Source organism: Micropterus salmoides, unplaced genomic scaffold (assembly GCF_014851395.1).
Source record: "Micropterus salmoides isolate LMB-PRFRI ecotype aquatic unplaced genomic scaffold, ASM1485139v1 Ms_hic_scaffold_21, whole genome shotgun sequence".
Classification (NCBI taxonomy): domain Eukaryota; kingdom Metazoa; phylum Chordata; class Actinopteri; order Centrarchiformes; family Centrarchidae; genus Micropterus; species Micropterus salmoides.
In genome coordinates, this window is record NW_024041262.1 from 18,584,371 (window position 1) to 18,609,969 (window position 25,599).

Below are 25,599 nucleotides of genomic sequence, written 5' to 3' on the forward strand. Positions count from 1 at the left end.
TCCACATTACTGCAATTAATGCGAACAGCTTACCGGCAGGAGGACCAGAGAGGTTGTGAGATTTAGTTAATAGCAGACAGTGATGTCAGTTCAGTTTTGTTTCAGTGGTTTTCCTCTTGTATCTCTTTTTTTTTCAATGAAACATCTTTAGAATCAATCTGTTTCCTCTGCTTAAGGGGTCTTCTGGTCTTCTTGTCACTTTGGTTATTATTATTTTTTATTAGCAGTTATTCTGTTAGCTTTTATATGTCAAAAGTCATAATTACCTTGGGAAAACAGGAGATGAAACTGACACCAGTGTAGGCCTACATAATAATGATAATAACAATAATGATGATAAATTATCATAAACTTTATTTATACAGCTCAAAGTTACAAAGCGCTTTATATGCTTGAACAAGGATTACAACATTTCAAGACTGCAATGAGGCAAATAAAATCAGACAATTAAAAATAATTCTGAAATAAAACGGAATAAAATAACCAACAATAAAAAAGCTTTTGTCTGCATCAAACATCTTACAAAAAGTAATTTACATCACATTGATGTAAAAGAAATAAGGTTTTTATTTAAAATGATGATGATGAAATGATTTTTTTTAAAGTTTGGACCCACTTTTTCCTTTATGATTCAGCAGAGGCTCCGTTTAATGTTTCTCTATCTATCTGGAGTCGTCTTGATCACACAAAACTATACAGATCTAAAATAAAACTGTAATGCAATTTGTTTGTTTCTTTATGATTCCATCTCTGGTCAGCTTGTACTGATTTGAATTTACTGCCTGTTTTGTCTTCATCAGTTCCACTCATGTGAATCTGCTTCAGAGCTGAGTAAGTTTATTTCTTTTTCGAACTGTATTTCCTGTTTTATGAAATTGTTCACAGAAGAAAGGCAGTTCAGAAGGGACTTTATGTGTCCTGCTTGTGCTTAAAAGGAGAGTCCTCTAAATCCTCTGTGTTTGATTGACAGCGCTGCTATGACAACCACCATCAGCTCCCGGGTGTCCAATGAGGAGTCATATTTAGGGTCCCTCCCTGACTCCCAGGTGAGCTAAAGAGTCAGACTTCAACAGATTTCTGTCAGACTGTTTCCGAGAGACGCTGTCTATTCTTTGGCTTCACTCTGTCATCCAGATGGTGTTCAGATCGCCGCTCGAGTTTTTCTCAGCCTCCCGTATCCTCCTGCCCAACTTCGCAGATGGGCCCCCTGTTCTGGCCCGCTCCCGGTCCCCGGAGGAACCTCCCTCCGCCTGTCCTCCTCTGGCTCTCCCGGGATTGTGTTTCTCTGCGGCGCAGATCGCCAGCGTCTGCGAAACTCTGGAGGAGACCGGAGACATCGAGCGGCTGGCCCGTTTCCTCTGGTCCCTCCCGGTGACCGCAGACGGCCGCGACTCCATCTCTGAGCATGAGTCTGTGCAGCGGGCTCGCGCCGTTGTGGCATACCACACAGGGAGTTTCCGCGAGCTTTATCAAATCCTGGAGACTCACCGCTTTACGCGGACCTCGCACGGTAAACTGCAAGCGATGTGGCTGGAAGCTCACTACCGGGAGGCAGAGAAGCTCCGGGGTCGACCGCTCGGACCGGTTGACAAGTACCGCGTGAGGAAGAAGTTCCCGTTACCAAGGACTATCTGGGATGGAGAGCAGAAGACGCACTGCTTCAAAGAGCGCACAAGGGGACTCCTAAGAGAATGGTACCTGCAGGACCCATACCCGAATCCCGGGAAGAAGCGGGAGCTGGCGCACGCAACCGGACTCACACCGACTCAAGTTGGGAACTGGTTCAAAAACCGGAGACAGAGAGACCGGGCGGCAGCAGCCAAAAACAGGTCAGTGACTTTGACTTTAAATAAATGGGAACTTATAGCAGCAGAAAGAAACATGCACATAAATACTATTAAAGTCTCCTTATTGTCACCCACTTAAACTTTCAGTGACTCGTTGAGGTAATTTCGTCTCCACAGGCGGCCAAGGTTGTGCGTAAAACGGCCATTCATGCGTAGAAGCGCGCGGCCATTCAGCGTGTAGGTTTTTTTGTTTTCCTTCTGTCAGTCTTAGGTGCTCGATTTTCCTTCCCCTCTATCTCACACTATAATTTGCTTCAGGGTCAGTGTGCAGGTCAGCCATTCTGTTTACTGAGGCAAAACGTGCATGAATTGGTGCAAATTGCTTGCCGCTCACGCACTGGAAATGATTGGTTGTTATGCTTTGACAATGGTTTTACTTCGAAGATTTAGACCAATTTGAAGCATTTATGTTCATTTTTTTTTTTTTACAGGAACAAAACAAATATAACAAGGTTTTGTTTTTAAACTTGTATTTTATATCCAAATTTGGATTCAAACTGTCGGACGTTTAACGTCTCTTCGTTTTCTCTCTTCATTTTCAGGTTGCAGCACCACCGGATGTGTCCAGGCGGTGTGCGTTCACTTAGTGGAGGAGAGTGCAGTCCAGACGAAAGCGGAGAGCGCGCAGATGGAGAAACTCTTCTCTCAGTAACGGACAGTGACTCTGACCTGGATGTCTGAGACTTTTTAAATTAATGAAATGAACCTTCGGGGGCCTGTGATGCTCCGTCGTGGATTTACCGCAGAGAGGAGGATGATAAAGGATGGCAAAAGGCTGGTCAGCGTTTGGGTTGCAATGAAGTTCACGGCATAAAACAACTTAATCCTAAATATAACCCCAGCCTCCAAACAGATGATTTGGTCTTTTTCTTTTGTTTCCTGAGAATATGAATGATTTTTTGTCTTTGCTGCTGGTTCACTGATCAGATCAGATATTTTTATTTTTAACAACATCACTGGATGGTGACGGTGCACATCTGATCACCCAGCTTGCACCATCAGCCTCATTAAACGTGTAGGCCTACTCCTTGTTGTACTCCTTTTGTACCCAGGGACCCCCACATGGGAGAACCTTTACAGACTGAAACCTGTCAGTGAGATAATCTTTCTTATTTTCTCTAATTATGTGTCATTATTTTTTTTTTTTAAATGAAACTAGTTGTTTCTTTAGACCCCTGGATGTCCAATGCTGTAGACAATCAACACGCACTGAAGCCTACCTCCCTGTCTGTTTGTATGTTTATGAACCTTTTTTTGTTTCTTTACCTTCACTTCTACTTTATTTAAAGTTGCAGTCTATGTGTGATGAGACGTTGTCATTTATGTTCAGTTTGATGCTGAATAAATGTTTTGATATTTTATATAAATAAAATTATTTAATATAAGACTGTTGTTCCAACTCTTCACTCATGACACCACATTAAGGACAGGTCTGTGTGTGTTTGTGTGTGTGTTTGGTGTCAGTATTGAGCTTATAATGACATTATTGTTCATAGTGTTTATTCATCACTTGTTGTATTGGCAGTAGTGAAAAGAACATTTACACTTAAGTACAATTCTGAGGTATTTTACTTTGCTTAAGTGTTTCCATTTTCTGCAATTTTGTACTTTCTCCACCACAATTCAGATGCAAATATGAATACTTTTTACTTCACCACATAAATTTTATAATTGAAGTTACTCATTACTTTCCAGATTCAGATGAATTAGCCTAGGCTTATATAAAATATAATATACAAATTATTAGCTGCAAATTTAAAGTGATAAACACATTAATGAATCGCTAATTATTAATATAATAATTTATAATACATTATTCTGAAATGGGCCATTCTGCACGATGAGTACTTTTGGTACTTTAAGTACATTTAGTCTCTCCATTTCTGTCAGCTGCTGACCTGCAGCGGGTGACAGAGGTTTCTGCAGGGCTACAGCACAACTCAACCGTGTGGCGTCATCCAGTGGTCAAAGGAGACAGCGCGCCCTTGTTATTCGAATAACTCAACAAATTCATTGCGCATTTCGGTTTATAGTATGTCAGTTGTGTAATTTCACTTAAGTAACATTTTAAGCAAAGCTGGTAATGGAGTGTACATTATAGTATTTATACTTTTACTTAGGCCTAAGTGAAGGAGTGCTTTTTCCCACCACTGATATTTAAAAGACATTTTATTTGTTGATTTATATTTTGTATTATTTATCTGAATCTATTAGTAAGTAAAGCTTTAAAATCAATGTGGTGGAGTAAAAAGTACAATATTTGTCTCCAAAATGTAGTGCAGTGGAAGTAGCCTAAAAGTTAGAAATACTCAAATAAAATACAAGCACTTCAAAGTTGTATTTAAATAGCCTACTGTTCTTTTACTAAATTTACTAATAATCCAATAATATAATGCCACACTAACAGCGATAATTCTGCTACAAAATGAGTAGGCTTAGTACTTTTACTTTTGATACTTAATACTTAACACTTTACTTGCAGCGGAGGTAGCCTGTTTCTACATTTACTTATTTCAAAAAATCTAAAGACTTCTTCCACTAGTGCAGAAATGCGTTGATCACCTTCGAAACATTAATAAACGAGGAGCACTTGAACACAGTCTCTTACAACGTCACGTCCTGGAAGCGTCACCATCCCAGTGATACGTCCCTCAAGCCAGCAGGTGGCGCAGCTGACCAGGATTGACTCTCAGGTTGGCGCTGTGATTTACAATTATGATGCACAAATGGATTATATCTCTTCTTCTGTTTGTCAATTCAAGTAAGTGTCCTTAAAAACAAATTAATTAAGTGAGAACAAAACAAATCTGAGTTGTAATCAATCTTCAAGTCAATTTTTGAGAGGGCACATGGACATATTTTTGTGTGTAATCATGTGTGTCATAGATGTTTTAAACCTGCATGAAGAGTTGTTCTTATCACTAGATTTACTGTAAGTTAGAGCTGGGCGATATGGCCAAAAATGTTATCACAATCAAAAAATTCTCATCATTTGATATTGATAATTAGCACGATAAATGTCCAATAAATCCCGGACATCCTCAGCACCAAACTCACCCATCTCACTGTGCCAGCCTCCACCTGCCAGTGGATCACAAACTTCCTGGCTGACAGGAGTCAGCAGGTGAGACTGGGGAACATCACATCCAGCACTCGGACTATTAGCACTGGCGCCCCCCAGGGGTGTGTGCTCTCCCCACTGCTCTTCTCCCTCTACACCAACGACTGCACCTCAGGGGACCCATCTGTCAAACTCCTGAAGTTCGCTGATGACACAACGGTCATCGGCCTCATCCGGGGCGGTGATGAGTTGGCCTACAGACGGGAGGTTGATCAGCTGGCTCTCTGGTGCGGTCAGAACAACCTGGAGCTTAACACGCTCAAAACTGTGGAGATGACCGTGGACTTCAGGAGGAGCCCCCCCACTCTGCCCCCATCACCGTACTCAACAGCCCTGTGTCTGCTGTGGAATCCTTCAGGTTTCTGGGATCCACTATTTCCCAGGACCTGAAGTGGGAGCCCAACACTGACACGATCATCAAGAAGGCCCAGCAGAGGACAGACTTCCTGCGCCAGCTCAGGAAGCTCAACCTTTACACAGCCATCATCCTGTCTGTTCTCTGCACCTCCATCACTTTCTGGTTTGGATCTGCCACCAAAAAGGACAGACTAAAACGGACAGTCAGGAGTGCAGAAAAGATCATCGGTGCAAACCTGCCCTCCATTCAGGACTTATACATTTCCAGAGTCATGAAACGGGCAGGAAACATCACTGCAGATCCATCTCAACCCGGACACAATCTGTTCCAGCTTCTCCCCTCTGGTAGGCGCTGCAGAGCACTGTACGCCAAAACCAACAGACTTAGGAACAGTTTCTTCCCACAAGCCATCACTCTGATGAACAGCTGATTTCTGACTCAGGTGTCAGGAACAATTCTTGTGCAATAACCCAGTAACTCTGGCTCTAATCAGCCACCTGTTTACTGGTTACCACTTATTCACCATTCTCTATTACTGATCTATTCTACTATATCAGTGCTGTTCTGTTATATTGTCATATAGTAGATACTGTATACCAAATCCTCAAGTCATTACTCCTGCACAAAATACTTATACTTATTTATTCCAGCATCCTTTGCACTATGCTTCATTGCACTGTGTACATGTGTACCTGCATGCATGTATGTGTACCTGTATATCACATCCACCTCTGACATGTACATACTCCTGCATCCTTTGCACTCTGCTCACTGTCAATATGTCTATATTGTTTTTGTTCATAGTGTGTATATTTGTGTTATCTACACTGAAGTCTGTGTCTGATTTTATTTTATTTTTAGTGTTGTGATTTTGTATTTTTGCATGAGCACATCGTGAGCAATGTACAATCCAGAGTCAAATTCCTCGTATGTGTAAACATACCTGGCAATAAAGCTGATTCTGATTCTAAATATTTCTTTTAAGTTTAAAGGCAGATTTTTGCTCTTGAGTGAAAGTTGAAGAAACCAGTTTAACTGTAGTTTTAAACTGTCCTTTATGGTAAGAACATGACAAAATACTTGATGCCAAACAGTGGATCACTTAACAAATCTGAGGTAGAACATTCAAAACAACTATTATAAAATCGTTATTCAACAAATATGCATGAGTAAAATAAAGTAATATCTTGTTTCAGTCCCCTTTCCTCCACAAAATAAAATTCTTGAAAGAAAAATTAGATGCTATAACATTTATTATATTGTTAATGAGGAAAGTAATATTGTGCTATTGATCATTTTTGTTTTATGGCCTAGCCCTACTGTAAGTGAGCAGGAAGTTTTCCCCCCCTTAAAGCTGAATGCTTCTAGTTTTGGCTGTGTGTATCCATCGCATGCATTATTCCTTACTAAGAACTTGCAGTTGAACTAACAGTGACATGACCCTAACAGCCAGGTGTGGGCATATCCTATTCAAAATCTGCAGGCCAAAATGTGTTAATGGGAACACACAGTAAATGTAATTTAACAGTAATTTTAGGTTAACACAGTTAACAGTGTAAGGCTTGAGTATAATGCTCTGTTAATACCTGTTGTTGTCATGCCTTCTCTTTGTAAAAAATTTTCTTCTTCTTTTTATATTGAACATTTTGTTTTTGTTGTTTCTTTGAATACTTGAAATAAACTACTCCTGCTATCAAACTTGAATGTATTAAGATAAAAGAAGGTAAAAGAAAATCTAGTAAATTAACAAAAGATATGAAAAGAAAGAACAAATCACAAGCACAATCAGGGTAAATACATAATAAATGTATGTTTTAAGAGGAGTTTTTCAAGATGCTGTGTATTAGTAATTGGAGATACTGTATATTGAATATTAGTCATGCAGGTTTATTTATTTCAATTTGCATTAGATGTCAAAAGCGCAACAGCTACTCCTCCTGGAGTTGGCAAAAAATAACAACAACAAAACAGCAGTTACATGCAAATATATGCAAACACATGGACTACAGCAATACACATACAGTACACAGATGAAATAAAACAGAGTACAGTACTAGTTGGAACATTTTAGTTACATAATCAAGATTACTGCAGCATACACATTACAATAAATTGGCAAGATGCTGCTTAGATTAGTATAGAAATGTACTTGACAATAAATATCGAAATCAGAATCAGCTTTATTGCCAGGTATGTGTACACATTCGAGGAATTTGACTTAGGATTGTACATTGCTCATGATGTGTTTACTCATACAAAAATACCATAACACAATAATAAAATAATAATAAAATAAAATCAGACACAAACTACAGTATAGACAACACTAATATACACACTATGAACAAAACAATATAGACATATTGACAAATAGTGCAGTGATCAGAGTGCAAAGGATGCAAGAGTAAGAGTAAACTATATATATATACAGTACAAACAGGTTTTTCTAGAGATGTAATAATATAGGGATGCAAGGTATCTTATTACTACAAAGATTAACACAGAGATAAAGAACCTTGTAAATATAGGCTATAGACAGATGACGTACACAGGTGAAATATTTTCCCCTCAAACTCACACAGTATGGGCTTCTTAATGTTACAGTAAAACTCACTGATGAGCAAAACAACCATAACACCTCTGTTTTATTCTTATAGGAGCTGGTGATGTAAATGTAGCCTACTCAGGAGAAATATATAGAGACCCTAATATTTTAAGATAAGATACCAGCAACTGGTAATGTCTTTATAACATTTGTTCTGTACCTGCAGATTCTCTTCTTCTGTATTTGTGTAGGCCTATGTGTGTGTGTGTAGACAGTCTGTGACCATGCATAAGGATTGACTGGCTGTATTGGCTTTCTGAGCCATGGCGCACACACACAAACAGGCATGCACACCCACGAACGCACTCTCTGTGCCTGCGGGTGAATTCCACCCCCTCTTCGTCTCTTGCGACCAAAAAACACCTCTTACACACACACACACACACACACACACACACACTCTCTCTCTCTCTCTCTCTCTCTCTCTCTCTCAGTTTTCTCTCATCCGGCGCAAGAGCCCGGCAGCCCGGGTGACGCGTTTTGCGCATTTCCTGCAGCTCGCGCTCACTCGCGGATTCAGGAGAGAGGGGACGGGAAACGGGGGTCGCGCGCAAGCACCGAAAGAGAAAAAACACCAACGGAGCGGAGCACCGTGATGTATTTGGGGAGCTCGTGAGAAAAAAGACTGCACTGAGGGGTGCAAAACAGGCATTTGCTTTCCGAGAATACGCGCAAATATCGCGGTACCGTGAGGTCGAAGCAAGGAGATTATCCCAGAGAAGAGCGAGCGAGCGGCTGGAAACGGAGCACCAATCCCGGATGGCTAGGCGCGGCTGCTCGCGCTCTCTCCCACCCTGAGCCGGGAGAGACACACAAGGACCGTGGGGAAGCTCTGGGGCTTAACGTGAACCTAACCGGAGCCTGTTAACCCGTCATCCTCCTCACGGCCGTTATATCGCCTGTTTCCGCCGAAACGGGAATCTTGTCTGGCGCACGGGACCGATCATAAACAAACAAGGCAGCCGCTCGGGAAGGGAGAGTGTTCAGTCAGCGACCTCTGAAGGGTGTGAGTCTGCGTTGTTACTGCGTTTTTCAGCCCATTAGGGATTCATCAGCAGTACTATTAGCGTGTGTGTCTGTGTGTGCGTGGATAATACAGTGTTGAGATATGGCTGTATTAGACTGAGAGTCCTAAGGAGCCAGCGGCATTATGGGATGTAGCAGGACTGTGCAGTGACCCCGCTCATTGAAAGGAAACAGTCTGTGTACAGGAGCAGGAACAGGCAGACTAGCCTAAACACACACTCATCCTTGTATCCACACAAAACACATCCCAGGAGCCATGCCTGTGTTCAGTGGCCTGTTGAAGGTGCGAGTGTGTGAGGCAGTGGACCTGAAGCCCACCCCATGGGCCCTGCGTCACGCTGTGGGGAAGAGTGGCTCCTTCCTGCTGGACCCTTATCTGGCCCTAAATCTGGACCAGACCCGGCTTGGCCAGACGGCCACCAGGACCAAGACGAACAGCCCCGCCTGGCACCAGGAGTTCTGCACGGAGGTCCGTGAGGGACGGAGCCTGGAGCTGTCCGTTTTCCACGATGCGCCCATCGGATATGATGACTTTGTGGCCAACTGCACCATCCAGCTGGAGGACCTACTGCAGAACGGAACCAGGCACTATGAAGACTGGGTATGTGTTTGATGTGTGACTGTTTCAGTCAATTACCCACAGAGCATTGGGGCAGAAGTCCTCAGTCCTGAAAGCCACAGGTTTCTTACATGTGCTCGTGCAGGTGAGCTTAATTTTGAAAACTAACCCCAGGCACTAAGACAAATAACCCCCCCCCCCCCATAGTTTCAGAAACACAGCCTCTGCAACAACTCTACTGTGGAATTGTATGCACATTATATTTAAATTTAACTGTACTTGTGCTTTCTTAAAGGCGTTGGGCTGAAAATGCCCAGTGTACATGGGTGGAATGGGTCAATTGTGTGTTTCTAGCCACAATATACATCATCAAAATGTATGCATAGCTCAGTCCGTAGGGACTTGGCTTGGGAACCGGAGGGTGGTAGCTGTAGAGGGGCCTGTTCACTTCCTAGGCACTGCTGATGTTGCCCCTACAGCAATGTGTGTAAAATAACAACAGAGTGAAAAAATTAAATTTTTCCAGGAGGGATTAATAAAGTATGCATCAATCAAAAAGACAAATTTGTTAATTTGCTTCCTCAGGAAAGTCATACATTTACACACATTCCTTCCTGAGTGCTTCCCAGCACATCTACCTGCATGGCACCTTTGGGGAGCTCAGGGCCTTACTCAAGAGAGGGAGTGCTCTGATCTGACTTCTTCTCTTCTGGTACAGATTCTCATCCCTCAACTCAGGGCACTTACTGATACTTAGTCTGATATTATTGCTCACCTTTCCCCTAATTTAAAATCTGTGCAACAGCACCTTCTTCACTACAATGAGTGCAACTTGAAACAGAAAATGAACAGAAAGCGAATTGTATAATGGCATTAATGAATGAAGAAACTGTAAACTTCTGGCTGATACCCAGTCCACTTAATAAGGTCAGTATCGGGGCAGATAACAATCTGGTGTATCCCTCCTCATTGGCACCTGTGTAGTTGTTTATAGCGTTCAGCCGTCCATTCACAAACATGCTCACCTTATCTTTAATCTAAAAGATATTCTCTTCAGACGTCAAACCTTTGCACAAACCCATGCATCTTGTATGCGTCAGATGTCTCTTCACTACTGATGAATCTAGGAGTAACAAAAGTGTAGGCTGCTTTAAGTCCCTACTGTCATCATCATCATCATCATCACCACCACCACCACTTTCTTTCACTTTCTTTGGCAGTGCAGCAGCATGTTAGTGAACTTTGAATTTAATTGCACACATCTGTTGTCAAGCTGTATGTGTATCTCCGCGCTGAGACGTCATGTAGTGCTTTTTTTTGCAGATTTCTCTCCTTTATCTCTGACAAGGGAGCTGTTTAGACTTGCATTAAATCTGGTTTGGGCATCTTAGGTCCAGCCTGTATTCATCCTTTCTCAATTCCTTGCATTCCTGCTGTCTCTTTGGACCGGAAGAAATTTGAGGTGCCCTTGTCTTTTCCCCTGTTGACTTATGTTTATAAAGCAAACACAACAATGCAGTGTTTCAGTGTCTTACAACACGTTTCTTCTCAGTGTATGTTGAGAGATACACATACTGTAACATGCTGTAAGACTCAAGTTCCTTTCATTTGTTACGGTTTCTTGTCATGTAATCTCTTTTGAGTTGGGCATGTGATGTTGGATGACCACATGTGGATCTGTACGTAAGGGCATAAAGACACATTTGTTCTAGGTCTGCAAGTTTTGTCTCCAGTTTTAACACGTGATCTCGTTCCACATTTACGCTTTGTTTTATGTCGTCTCACTTTATGTTTCATGAAAGGCTGATGAAGGTGATGTCAGGATAGGCATTCTAGGACCTGAGGACACACAGTTTAAATAACAGCATGTGCCATTTTGCTTTTAGCCAATTACTTACAAATTACACATACTTTACATTACTGCAGACCATTTTCCAAAGCATATTGTGAGTTATTACAATAATTGTGTGCCTTTCTACCTCCGGCAGCCATTGATTCCAGTTTATGCAACAAAATTAACATCAGTTGTCAACATCACTGTCAGAGACTTGAAACATTGTTTGAATTGTGACTTTAAACCATTACAGTGGATGTTTAGTTGTGACTATTATAGTAATATTACTGTTTATTAAATGGCATTTTTTTGGAGACTCTTTAATGCCATGAGTTTGTAATACAGACCCTGCTCTCAGCTGGATTAACATATGACCATGACGTAATGTAAAAAAGAGAGGCAACAAAATGTTCATTGTGGTGAATTACCAATCTCAAATTTGAAGAGGATGCTTGTTTTCATTCTGCAATACTAATAACAAAAATGTTATTGAAGCCATGTTAATGTAGAAAAGTATAGATGATTTGTAGTTGATTGACTAAAACCACTTCAAACCAAACAATACTGTTCATTAGGAGGGGTTAATTGATGTATAGTTCTAGTTCTTGTATATACTGTATATACTATATATAAATGTATACTATATCAGGACACACTGGCATATAAATAGGCACACACACACACCTCGTCCCTCAGCCATCCAGAGTAAGGTCAGAGTATATGGATCAGTCTGTTGATTGACCACATCCCATTGATCAGCCAGCTGGCTTGTCAATACATCTGCCTCACAGCGACACAGTGGCTCCCACCTCCGCTCTGTCCTCCTCCCTTCATCACTCCATTACTCACGACTTCTGCCTCCCGTGTCTCCCACATCCACCCCTCTCCAATAGCGTTTCCCCTCTCATCTTCCTCACATCCACCCCCCCCTCCTCCATTCATTTACCCATCATCTCCCTCTTCCTGCCTTGCTTGTGTACAGTTCACTCCACTTTCATCTACTGATACATTTACTTTCGCTCACTATTCAGTCTCCAGTAGGGAGGGAAGGATGTGAAGGTCAGACTCAACAGGGAGACTGTGTGAAGTATAATGTAGTAGTTAATTGGTTGTTCTCTTAAACGTTTTACTCATTTGTGTCATATACTAGTTTCCCACAGCACACTGTTTGTTTCAAAATAAAATCATTTGAGGATAAAAAGTGACCATTGCCCCTAAGAAATTATTGCTGGCATCAAACACTTTCAACTTTTTACCAACCAGTGTCCCCTTTGCAGGATGGTAGCACTATGTGGAACATTCACATACTGCTAATACTGTAACAGGTTGCATTAATATTAACATGTTACATATGTATTGACCAATCAGACCCTTGTATTTTCAACCATTGTGCTATGTTGTAGAAATGATCATCAATATAATAACTGTATAATAGTCATTTAACCGTTTAGTAGGGCTGGGCGGTATGGCCAAAAATGTTATCACAATAAAAACATTTCATACCATTCGATGTCGATAATTATCACGATAAATGTCATATCGTTATTTCTTTCAAACTTCAAGGCTGATTTTTGCTCCTGAGTGAACTTTGCAAAAACCAGATGATTAATTGTGGTTTTAAACTTTTCTTCATGGTCAAAACGTGACAAACAGTGGATCACTTCACAAATCTGAGGTAGAACATTCAAAACAATTATTAAAAAAATCTTTTCTAGTTTTTTCAGTCCCTTTGCCTCAACAAAATAAATATCGTAACAGAAAAATTAAGTGCTAATTGATTTGTGATTCAAATGAATTAAATCATAAACATTTATTGATATATATTGAACATTTGTTATATTGTTATTGAGGAAAATATATTGCGATAATTATCTTTTCTTTTATTGCCCATCCCTACTGTTAAGTCCACAAAATGTTACAAAGTAGAGGAAAATTCATCACTATCACGTTTTGGTTGCTTGTGTCCAATCAACTGTCCAAAACCCAAAGATATTGAATAAAAAGTGATATAAAACAGAGCAAAGCAGCAAATTCTCACATTTGAGAAGCTGGAAAAAGAGAATGTTTTGGTATTTTTGCCTGATAAATGAGGTTTATTGGACAAAACTTTTTTTGTCAATGAATTCTCTGTGGGTTGAATAACTGATGAATTATCTACTTGTTTCAGCTCTGATAATACACTTTATATATGTTTTAGCCATGCTAGCTCTGCCTATTGGTTGATCCATCACCGGCACGGATTATAATAATATTGATGATCCCCTAACTTTTCCTCTAGTGCCATTATCAGGACAAATTTTCTATTTGTCCAATTCGTTGGTTTATGTCGAAACAGCATTCCCATCAGTCTCAGCAGTACTCTGTGTTTAGTGCTAATGAAAAATGTTAGCATGATAAACTAAGATGGTGAAAAAGGTAAAAAAAAAAAAAAAAATACTAAACACCAGCATGTTAGCATTGTCATTGTGAGCAGGCTAGCATTTAGCTCAGTACAGCCTCACAGAGTCACTACTGGCATGGCTTTAGGCTCTTAGTCACACAGAGTTTACAAAGTGCTTTCCAAAAACCACAAGAATAAAAATAAAACCCTGCTGAACAGCATGACTGAAAGCAGATCAACAATAATAACAGAATCAAAACAACATTCCTCAATATGCCATAGCCTCGTACCTAATGGTAAACGTCCTGTCGTTCTGATGAACACTGAAGATTGTGTACCTCAACTCTGTCTTTCACACTTCCTCCGCCCTTCTGCTGCATCTCATCATCCCTTTCGTCTCAGCTCTGTTATCCCCATCCTCTCTGCTTCCTGTTCTCTTTTGTCTTCCACCACCTCTCCATGATACATCTCCTGTGGATCCGAGCGCTGTGGGCCAGGTTTCTGCTCTGTGCCGCCGGTGAAATATTAACCAAGCTTTGATGCTTATTAATTGTCCCACTCAGTAATTGAGATGCTCTGTGGAGCCCATCCCCATGGTGACAGCCTCTCACCCACAGAAACACCAGAGAGAGTGAGATGGGTAGGTGATAGTTGGGGGAGATGGGGAGGAGGGAGGAAGGGTGGAACGGGGGAAGAAGAAAGAAAAACAAAGTAGAACAGTGCCATGGTGCATTTTGAGAAGTCGAAATAATTTAAATTCAAGGCCTTTGAAGGTAGACAGACTTAAAAGGGTTCTTTGTGCTGCATGTACATTCTTTAAGGAAAATTCCAGTTTACTCACCAGCATAATTGTAGAGATTGCGTACACAGATACTCAGTGAGACACAGTACAATAGTGTTTCCTGGGCCCACTATACTCAAGCGTCAGACACGTTTAAACAAATTTTACTTATTAACACAACTTATTTGGAGATAAAAAGTAAAAATGTCAAGGTCAACGATACACCATGTCAGCTTTAACCCCAAATGTCCATATACAAGGAGACAAAAGGTCAGTTTATTTGTCACAATACAAAAGGTTATAAAGTGAAATTTAGTTCTGCTACGTAGAAGACAATATACAGTAATATAAAAGCAATCATAAATCATAAAAATGTTAGACAGAAATAAACTATATTCAATGGCACAGTGCTGAGGATGAATGTGAGTTTTAAAAGTCTGATAGCTTGGGGGAAAAGCTGCTCCATTGCAGTGTACTGCTACTTCTTAGGTCAACGTTGACACAACATACCTTTTTTTGGTGAACACAGCAATATTTCCCTTTAGCTGCCATATGCTGTAGTTTATGTACACCTTTTCTGTGCAGGTTACCTATGCATTGTAACGTAAAGCACATTGAGTTTACTTGGAGTGAAATTTGTTACATAAGTGAAATTGCCTTGCGCCAACCTTAATATAGAGGCTCATACCACTGTAAATAAAACCGTGTCTGTGAATTCCTGTGGTAACTATGATATGTGAGTAGCTGAGCAATGCAAAGGATTATTGCAATATCTTTTACTATTCACTTTTAAATAAGCTGTTTAAATAAATATATATTTGGCTGCTGTCATGTTATGGTAAAGCTATATGTATTCCATGTGGTCACAATGCAGCCAATGAGCTAAATGTGGTATTATGACCAAACCTATTAAAAAAGCAAGAAGCAAGAAGGAAATACAATATTGTAATCTTTCTTCAATCATAATTACCAAACATTACAACATTTACAACATTAAAATATAACATGGCATCATTGGGACAGATCTGTTGTGTTACTGTCTTTGGCTGCACAAAACCAGTTTGTTAGCTTGTTATCAATGGTATCTGATTTTGTGGTAGCTAACAAGATAAAATCAGTTTGTTAGATTGTTAGCAATGGAATCAGATCATTAACATATTTGTCCGATAACAAATCTGACATGCATTAGCTACTAAGTAAATCAGAACACTAGTGATAGTTCTGACCAGTAGCCACATTTTAACACACATTAGTTGTTTTACTGCATAAGTTTCAGTGTTTTGGAAGAAAGGGCTTAAGATGAGGCACTCTGTCACATTAATCAGTCTGGAAATACATGACTTTTAGGCTAACTTAAAATGTTACCAAACAGACAATACACATCTTTTATTATATGCATCTTTTTTCCTTGCTGTATTGTTTTAGATTTTGTAAGAGCTAAAAAACAGGATTGTGGCAGACTCTGCTAGATTTTAAGACACAACTGCAACGTGCATGCTGAATGCTTTAACAAAATATAGTGTTATACAAAATATGTTTGTTAAATTAATGCAGTTATTATCTGTATTTGTAACTTCCATTAGTAACTTTAGAAATAGGCTGGTTTCGTCCACTATGTTTCTGGTTCTAAAATTAGTTAAAAGGGTGTAAAAAGTCTTCAATTAAGGGTTTTGAAAGTGGCATGCCTTGGAGACAGAGAGACAGGGAGAGAAAGCAGAGGAGGTAGAAATTAAGAAAAGGGAGGGAGGTAAAAGAGAAATGAAAATACATAGACAGGAAAGATGAGAATGGTGGAGAGGAGAGAAAGAGAGTGATGTAGGAGAGAGAGCAGGAGATGAGGTGTAGAAATAAGCTGTGCGTACATGTAAACATATCAGGCTGGAGGTTGAGAGCAGTGAGTCTCAGTCTGAGACACGATGACCACAGAGTGTAACGTTTCCTCACAAGGACAGGGGCCACGTCAGATGTCAGCCAGCCACTGTTTTACACTTCACATAAACACACTCACAGTCACGCACACTCACATTCTCATACTTAGAGCAGCCAGGATTAATGACTGAAGGACTGAAGTCAGAGGCCAATCATCGTCCCTTAACAAAATGATTAAAACAGTATAATTAATTTTTATTTCACACTTTTATAAACAAAACATTTAGCCTTTGTGAGGCAAACATTTGAGCCAAGGGTAAAACATTATTTTTTTTAGATGGTTAACCAACTTTCTAGCCTTTTGATGGTCACTTTTTTATTGTGTTGCATATTTTTAGTGATTTGTTAACAAGTGACCGGTACTAACAGTGTAATGTTTCTATATATTTAGCACAATCTGGTGTATGATATTGGATTTTGTAACCATCACGCTTGCATAGTTCTTTTTACCAAGTATTGGATATTGTAAAGCGGTGAGAAATTCCCAGCTCTGAATTACAGCTAGGAAGTTGATGTTGACAGTCCGAAAGTTTTTTCCAAATTTGCCTGCTCATAATTATGGGGTGTAGGAGATGCCCATTTCTGCAATTAAATACCGTGACCGGTATTATGGTCACTAACAGTTACGTTAAGGCCTGGTCACACCAGCATTTAAGATGGCTAAATATTTTTGTTAAATCAAGTAATTGTGATGTTATCACCATGATCAGTGGATTTAGGCGAAGTGAAAAGGTCGACTTGGTGAACTTTGACATGCATATTTGTGCATGACCTATATCAGACTCTCTTAACTGTGCAGACCTCTGAGGGAACAGAAAGCCGGACAGTCCGAATGGAGGCAACTAGCATATATTATTAGCTGTTTTGCAACATCCACTTTTATTGAACCCTCCTCTGTCAGAGTATAAATTTCTCCACAAAAGAAGCACGGTTTGCAGACAGTAGACTGTTCCGCTAAAGAGCTTGCTAACTGACAGTCTTTCCCTCTGTAATAACTCTTTATTGAATGAAATGATGCGCCATCTTGAGAACAAAAAGCTTGGGGGTGGGGGAAACGGTACAGTACAGTTAATGCTTGGAGAGTTAATGTAACTGACTTGTATGTACCTGGCTAACTAGTGTGTTAGCTGTTAGCTCACCAGCTACAGTAGTTTACGAACTAGCTCTGTGAGTAGTCCCTACGTCACCAAGCTTTTAGCACTGACTATTTTGCAAGGACGAGCGGGTGAACTTTTCTGTGTCACTTTCGTACGTGACTGGGCCTTAACAGTGTTTTTAGCCTTGAAAAGTACCAAGGTAAAGTTTAAGATATCATCCATTACCACAATAACACCATTGAACGTTTGTGTAAGGGGCAGCCCTGTATCGCCATCCTCGGCCAAGACATGACTCTGATCATCATTGAGGTCACAGCCATATTGTCAATGGCACTTTCTTTTTCCTAATCTCAAGACTCCATCCCACACCATGGCAATTTGCATGAGGCTCCATCCCTTGGTGACCTGCTGGTTAAGTAGGACAGAGTGGATTTAAGATGCGCTATTGCCACCATGACAATACACACACACAAAGATAAGCATGGTTCTCTGCCCACTGATGCCAAATCAGGTCAACCTTTGGTTTGTGAGTGTATGCTGGAGGGTGTTTAATGCATGTTCTCAGTGAAAGGGAAGAAATGGGAGGATATTAAAGCGCTCTGGGACTGCAGGTGAAATGTACACTGTTTGTCCCCTTTGTCTTTGTGTGACCCCAGGAGTGTGTCTAGTTTTGCATATCCACAAAGAACAAATTAAGATGTTCTCTGTCTTTTATTTTTGCCCTGGACAAAGTAGGGTTAGTTGCATTATTGCATTTACATTTATCTGACGCTTTTATCCAAAGCGAATTACAACTGGATACACTGGACACAATTTCAAACTTTTGTCATACTCTTGTAAACCTCTTTAAAGATTAAAAAAATGTTTTTTATTTTTAATTATTTTCTTTAATTTAATTAATTTTATTCTATTTTGTAGCTGTACAGCTTTCAAGTCTGCAAAGAACTTTGTAAACTAGTTTTTGAAAAACAATTACATTACATTTATCTGATGCTTTTATCCAAAGCAACTTACAACTGCTATACATGTCAGAGGTTGCATGCCTCTGGAACAATGAGGGGTTAAGTGTCTTGCTCAGGGACACAATGGTGGGTGGGTCACAGTGGAGAATTGAACCCTGGGTCTCTCACACCAAAGGCAGGCGTCTTATCCATTGCGCCATCACCACCCCACCCCATAGTTGTAGACCCACAATTTAAATTTTAAAGACTAATAACATTTTCTTAACAAAGCTGTGAGAGGTAAAATAATTATTGGCGGCCATTGATTTTACTGGCTATAAGGGCACTTATTTTGGTACCAAACAACATGTATTTGTAGCACAAAGCAACGTAAACTCTCTTGTATCAAAAGCTGCCATCACTTTTTGGTGGAGAGTTAGATGAGAGGATTGATAACACTCTCATATCTGTTCATAAAGTGTTAGAACATCTGCCATGGTACCACCAGACTTAAGAGCATCTTTTTTCTTCAGACTGTGAGATTCCTAAATTAATTCTCAGCACTAAACAATGTAAAATGTTTTTTTTTCTCTTTTTATCCACCCATGTAGTGTATATCAGTTGTGTATGTAACATTTGATTTTTGTGAGTTGCATAAAGGGAACTACAACTTCATCTCGTTATACAACCCTGTGTTGAAAAATGATAAATAAATCTACCTTGTAATTAAATAAATAAATGTACAGCCAGCAGCCAGTTAGCTTGGTTTAGCACACATTTGTTTAATCCGTACAAAAACGCAGAAAGTGCAAAAAAGACAATTCACTGTTATACACTGGGTAATGTGCTAGAATATTTTTGTCTAGGACAAGTAACTTTATGGAGACTCAGCTGGTTGTCTGGCAATGGCTCAGAGCCACGAAAAAATCCAGGCGATAACCTTAACTGTCAGTTTTATTCTTTGTTTATTATATGAAGTAAACAAACAAGAAAAAGTGTGTTGATTAAAGAGCATTAGAGATGGTGGATTTTGTTACCTGTGGACAGAGCCAGGCTAGCGGTTGCCCTGGTTTCCAGTGTTTGTGCTAAGCTAAACTAACCAGCTGTTGGTGGTACCATCTTATTTATCGGACAGATATGAAAGCGATATTGATTTTGTCACCTAACTCTATGCAATGAATAAGCAAGACATTTGGGGGTAGTGAAGCAGCTCATCCTGTCAGTGTGTGAAGCTAACGTTAGCTGAAGCAGTTAGACCTCTTTACAGTTTATAAAGGGTTTGTAAGTCAGATATCAAAACTGTTAGCTGACTAACCAACAGTTTGTCATTATTACAATAATTGAATACCCATATGTAGTTGTTATCAGTAAATATAAACACCTAAATGTCTTTGTTATATTTGAAAATTGACTAATGTTGAGTAACATTTTAATAATGTATCATAATATTGTAAATTGTCTTTTTATGGAAAGCTAGCTATGTTTACCGAATCTTTCTCTTTTCACAAAACAAGCTAAGTTTGTGCTTATATTTTATACAAATGTGTTGAATACTATGTATATTGAAATCACAGTATGTGTTCACAATTTCACAAATACATAATTTTCAAGCCCTAGGAAAGGGCTTCCTTCTGCAGCTCGAGTCTTTATGAAGTGTGGTTTCATTTAGACAGGTCCAACAGCGACGACTATGGAGACTGCTCATCAGGCCGTCTGCCAGTCCATCTGGATATCACACACTCCTCTTGAATGTTTGCGAGCTCTAAGATGACTGAACAGACGGGATGATTTGATCGGGAATGTCCATTTTTCTTAATCTAATTTTCTTCCTGTTTAGTTGATGCTACAGGACCGTTGGACCGCCAATTAGGGCCACGAGTGACAATCTTTGTTGAATCTCCCCCATTCTCCCCCGTCACCACCACCACCACCACACAGCTCAGCTCCTCTTACATTATTAGCCGTCTGTGATGTTACATTAAAGATGCATGACTCTCATGCTGTCTCACTCAGCATGGGCCTCTTGTGTGTGTGTGTGTGTGTGTGTGCAAGCGGACACGCTTGAGTTGCTGTGTGATAGAAAGACACACACACACACATACACACATGCAAACACACACGCATGTTATTGTGTGAATGTGGTCGAGCTCTCTCAAAGCCAAAATTTGTTATTTGACAGATGGATGTGGGAAGCTGTCACTGAGACTAAATGCTCCTGAGAGAGACAGAGAGAGCTGTCTGGTTGGACAGAGATAGCGAGCTAGATGGACGGAGAGTGGGAGGGGGTTAGCTCCACAGTATTGATATAATGCAAGCTTTGAGTGCCCTGTCTGCTTGGTTGAGTGCTTCTCTGTGCTGCTGCATATGGTGTGTGTTTTTGTTCTCTCAGAAGTGTGTGTGTGTTTGTGTGTGTCATGATGGAACGAACGCTAGAGAGTTAAGCTTGTATGTGTGTTTAATGCTAACCTCCATCTGAAGTCCATTTTAAAATCCCTAGACATTTACCGAACTCAGACACACACACACTTAGTTTCCTGTATGTGTGTGTGTACGAGAGAGAGGGTTTGTGAAGTTATCCGCCTCCCTGGCTGTATCAGTGTCCTAATTGGACTAACAGGATTAATGAGGCGAACTAGATTCTCCTGCTCTCTCTCCTCCCTTGTTGTTGTCGGGGCGGGGAACCTTCATGCATGTGTGTGTCTGCACACAGCAGGTTAAATCTAAGTCACGTTACAATCCATTTAACAGAGGGTGGTGTTGCGGATAAAATCTTCTATCGTGGTATATATAGTTTTATTAGCGCTTAAACAATTAGGGCCTAGTCGATAAATCCATTTCTAAGTTGATAGAACATAAATTTACAACAATTCTGAGGACCAATTAATGGTTTAAGCCACTTGGTAGGCAAACACTTTCTGGTCTAGTTTGGTCATTGTAAATTGAATAGCTTTTGGTTCATGAAGTGTGTCCATCTGGATATCACACACTCCTCTTGAATGTTTGCGAGCTCTGAGATAACTGAACAGACAGGATGATTTGATTGGGAATGTCCATTCTTCTAAATCTAATTTTCCTCCTGTTTAGTTGATGCTACAGGACCGTTGGACTGTCAGAAAAAAAGAAACATTTGAAGACATTACCTTTTATCAACAAAATAGTGAAAATAATCATTTGTTGTACCGCTATTATATTTCATGGTTTCGTAAATCCATTCATCCATCGTCAACTGCTTATCCTGCGTACAGGGTCGCGGGGGTTGGAGCCAATCCCAGCTGACATCGGACGAAAGGCGGGGTACATCCTGGACAGGTTGCCAGTCCATCGCAGGGCCACACATAGAAAAACAACCACTCAAACCTAAGGACAATTTTAGAGACACCAATAAACCTAGCCTGCATGTATTTGGATGGTGGGAGGAAGCCGGAGCACCTGGAGAGAACCCACGGGGAGAACATGCAAACGCCACACAGAAAGGCCGGGGCAACCGGGGTTTGAACCCACAACCTTCTTGCTGAGGCGACAGTGCTAACCACTGCACCACCGCACCGTCCTGATTTTTAAAATGACCTAATAACATTTTTTTGAGCTCATCAGGGGCATGGGAAAAAAAAATACATATAGCGTAAGTTGGTATAGCGAAACGTGTTAGCCAACAGTTGCTTATTTACTCATCATGCAGTTACAGAGCAACATTATCAGTTATTTGGAGTCCCTGTCCACCTGATGGACATAACTAACTGTGCATTCAGACCAAACGCAAATTTAATCCTTGCAACGCTTTCCTTGCTGGGGTTTACAACTGCCAAGTATCCACACACACTGTGATTATGTGAATAAACACAACCCACGATTACTACAGCTGTATGAACCCAAAGCAAAAAATAACTACAACATGATGCTGAATTGTTAAACATATGAACTCATGCTCAGGTCTGTCAGCAAGACAGCAGAACAACAACAACTTGTTTGCGTGTCTCTCCTTGTCTTTGCATTGACTTTGTATGTAATTGCGCCGCCCCAAACCCTCGCTTCGCTTCTGGTCTTAATGCACAGTAATATTCACTCTCTGTTTAGCTCAGTTTTGGTCTCCACCAACTCCTGAGGGAGATATCAGGCTTTTTATCCACTAAATTCTCTATTAAGTTAAAATGCTTGAGGGATGTTCATATTTATGCCTAAATACCATTTGCACCAGGTTTGCCTCTAGCTGATCAGTTGTGAGCTGCTACTGTGTCCATTAATCACTTGAATTGAATTAGTTTTGCCTAAACTATAGTGTGAATGTAGACACATTTTCCTTGGTGGAGAAAAGTATTTAGTGCTTTCAAATGGTAAGTAGAGCCTGACCGATATGGAATTTTTAAGTCCAATACCAATTTCGATATTTGAGGAGTTTAAAATCCAATAGCCGATATATCGGCTGATATTCTTTTCCCCCCCTTTTTAAGTAACGCATAACATAAAAAAAGATTATCCCTAATATTTGTTGTGTTGAAACCATAGCAAGATACCATGACATAATGCAGAATAAAAAGAAACTTTGTTATTGTTAGAAAATAGTACTTTATTTACTTTATAGAGTACTACTAAAAATAATAATACAATACACCATGTCTCATGTCATTGCTATCATAATAATAATAAACAGGGCTCTCCTAAATAGGCAAATTTTTTGGTATGCAGTAGTTACCTTACATATAATCTGCCATGATGATTACTTTCTACATCTAGTTTATCACCTGACTCTCTTAAAAAGCAGCTCGCAGATATATTTAGAATACGTCAAACACTATAGTTTAATCGCTCATTAACGTTAGCCTCCTCCACTGATAAACATGGCATTAGCTTTGTGGCTAATTTAGCAACGGGCAGCATTAGCTGCTGTTGGCGATGTTAGAAAATATTTAGAAGTAATAAATTAGAAAGAAATGAGAGGACCTGTCGCTAGAACTGCCACACATAGAAATGAATAAATCTACAATCACATCTGTGTCAGCAATGTAGCTTCCACCACTACTGTAACATTAAACACATTGCTGAGCCTGGAGAGGGCAGTGAAAAACAGGAGAGTTAGCAAGTCTGATCTCCGAAGAGGAAAAGTGATGAGGGCTATCTTTATTATTATCTAAGTCATGTAATTGACGTGACAAAGACCAACTCACGGGTAACGCTGAGTGTGAGAGCTACCAGGAGCTACCTATGGGAGCTCTTCACTGTTGCTCTGGTAGACTCTGATAAGCTGATGTTTTGTTCTGTGGTGCTGCAGTGTTTTGAACAGAGGAGCTGCAGAGCGCACTCTGGTGGGCAAACTATGCAACACTCATGACATGAGGGAAGGATCCGACTCTGTTTTTTTTAAATAGTCATATCTCGGGTGTTAAAAACGCAGATGCAGATATATCTGCAAGTGGCTTATATCGGCTGGTAATATCTGCAAAACGATAAATTTATCGGGCTCTACTGCTAGGTAATGTAATCCACCTTCTTGTGGACAAAGACTTACAGTATCTCAACAGAAATCTCTGGGTGAAAGTTAAAGTGCCACTTTACCCAAATTACAAAAAACTTCAATCATCTTTTTGTTTAGATGAAATAAGGATTTCTCTCTGACAGCATTTCTGAATGGGCTTGCACATTTGAATTCTCAAGTAACTTAACACCCAGCTGTTCAATAAATTTCTGTGATTACACCAAAGTTTATGAATATTTTACTGTACTATAGTCCATCAGCTCAGCCTATTCTCAATGCTATACTGGCTATGGGAAGCCTTTTAGATGACTTTAATCTAATGTGGCACTTTGGTACTAAGGGTGCTCCGATCAGATGACGCAATACTCCAATTTGTCTGCCGTATATAAAGCATATACGGCAGACAAATTTTCAAGGGCAGCTAAAATGGTTTCACGCGGTCTGAGCAGTTTTCAAAGCTAGCTAGCACCAAAGTCAGACAGGAAATGATTGGTGCGCCCAGTCAATCATTTACAATGAAAGTTGAGCAGCAATCAGACAAGTGGAGCAACAAGCAGGAGCCATCATGTGAAACTGTCACGGTCGTGCTTATCTCACACACACTCCGCCCGCAACCGGAATTTAATAGACACTCATTGGCTTTGGCTTTTGATTCGGTCTTATCAGTCATGCAAAGCAAAACACGATGCTACTGACAGAGTTTTAGTTTCGGTATTTTTATTAAAATATATGTACTGTGTAAATAACAGTTTACAGTTAGCCTACTGTGCATGTCGATGTATTTACTTTGCAACGACTCACAGTCTGTTCACAGTCTCTGTACTCCCGTGTTGCTCTCAGTAACAGTTCCACTTTGTTGTCGGTCAATGCAAAACAAATACCTGGTGTGGTTCTTCGTCTGTATTACTTTCTTCTTTCTACAAATGTTCTGCAACTGCTGAGTAGACCATCTGCTTCATGTTTACACCGGCTCTCGCATGCCCAGTGTACCTGAACGGCCACTAGATGTGTGTTTTCAGTTAAAACGCTGCTGTGGATGGAGAAGATAGTATTCGTTATAAAACTGTTTGAAAACCGTAGTGTGGATGTAGCCTGACATTACCCCACTCCTCTCTCTACTCCTCTCATGTCAACCCTCCCGTTTTCCATTTTTCCGTTCTCACTCGGTATCCTCCTGTTTAAATGTTTCCCTGTAAATCTCCCATATCTTTAACATTTATAAAATCAAATAAAAACCTGCTGATCGTATTTAAAGTGTTTACTACTCTCTCCTCTGGTAAAGCTGGTGGCAATAGACCTATGTAAAAGATGTAGACTGTGCTTCTTGCACAAGGATGAAATAAAAAACATCCCGCTGAAATGATATAAGGCCTATAGCCTGTAAACCATATGAAATTATAATGAATATAGTAAGTATAAGTAATAATAACAATATAATAACAGTATAATATGGAATTAACATTGTACTTTTATTTATTTACATGTCCCGTATTTTTAAATCTCTTTGATGACAGTTATGACTCCTCTCTGTAGCCCACTCTCCCTCTCTGCTCCTCTCTCTACCCCCTAAAGCCCACAGAACCTGCCTGAGCTTTCCAGAACAAAAAGCCGCTATTTCAGAGTTTATCATCGACTCAGGATGCCTGTGCTC

General features: G+C 40.2%; 2 protein-coding genes across 5 annotated transcripts in view; both read left to right on the plus strand.

Moving 5' to 3' along the window:
• The first annotated feature begins 900 nt into the window (after window positions 1-900).
• six3b (SIX homeobox 3b) lies at window positions 901-3,123 on the plus strand. The gene is made up of 2 exons (XM_038736366.1): window positions 901-1,829; window positions 2,390-3,123. The coding sequence occupies exons 1-2, from the start codon at window positions 1,135-1,137 to the stop codon at window positions 2,526-2,528; spliced, it is 834 nt and encodes a 277-aa protein (XP_038592294.1). The 5' UTR covers window positions 901-1,134; the 3' UTR covers window positions 2,529-3,123.
• A 5,310-nt stretch (window positions 3,124-8,433) lies between these two features.
• Window positions 8,434-25,599, plus strand: part of prkcea (protein kinase C, epsilon a) — a 41,521-nt gene continuing 24,355 nt past the window's right edge. Inside the window, exon 1 of one of the 4 annotated variants that reach the window (XM_038736361.1) lies at window positions 8,434-9,558. In XM_038736361.1, the coding sequence (XP_038592289.1) occupies window positions 9,214-9,558 (345 nt within the window). In that variant the 5' untranslated portion in view covers window positions 8,434-9,213. The remainder of the gene's footprint in view (window positions 9,559-25,599) is intronic. The other 3 variants (XM_038736362.1, XM_038736363.1, XM_038736364.1) reach the window with 3 other exon arrangements.

Bases quoted from the DNA above. Each gene is read 5' to 3' on its own strand.
- six3b (XM_038736366.1), top strand. From the start codon at position 1,135: ATGGTGTTCAGATCGCCGCTCGAGTTTTTCTCAGCCTCCCGTATCCTC. The intron at 1,830-2,389 runs GTCAGTGACTTT...CTTCATTTTCAG, and splicing joins GCGGCAGCAGCCAAAAACAG to GTTGCAGCACCACCGGATGT.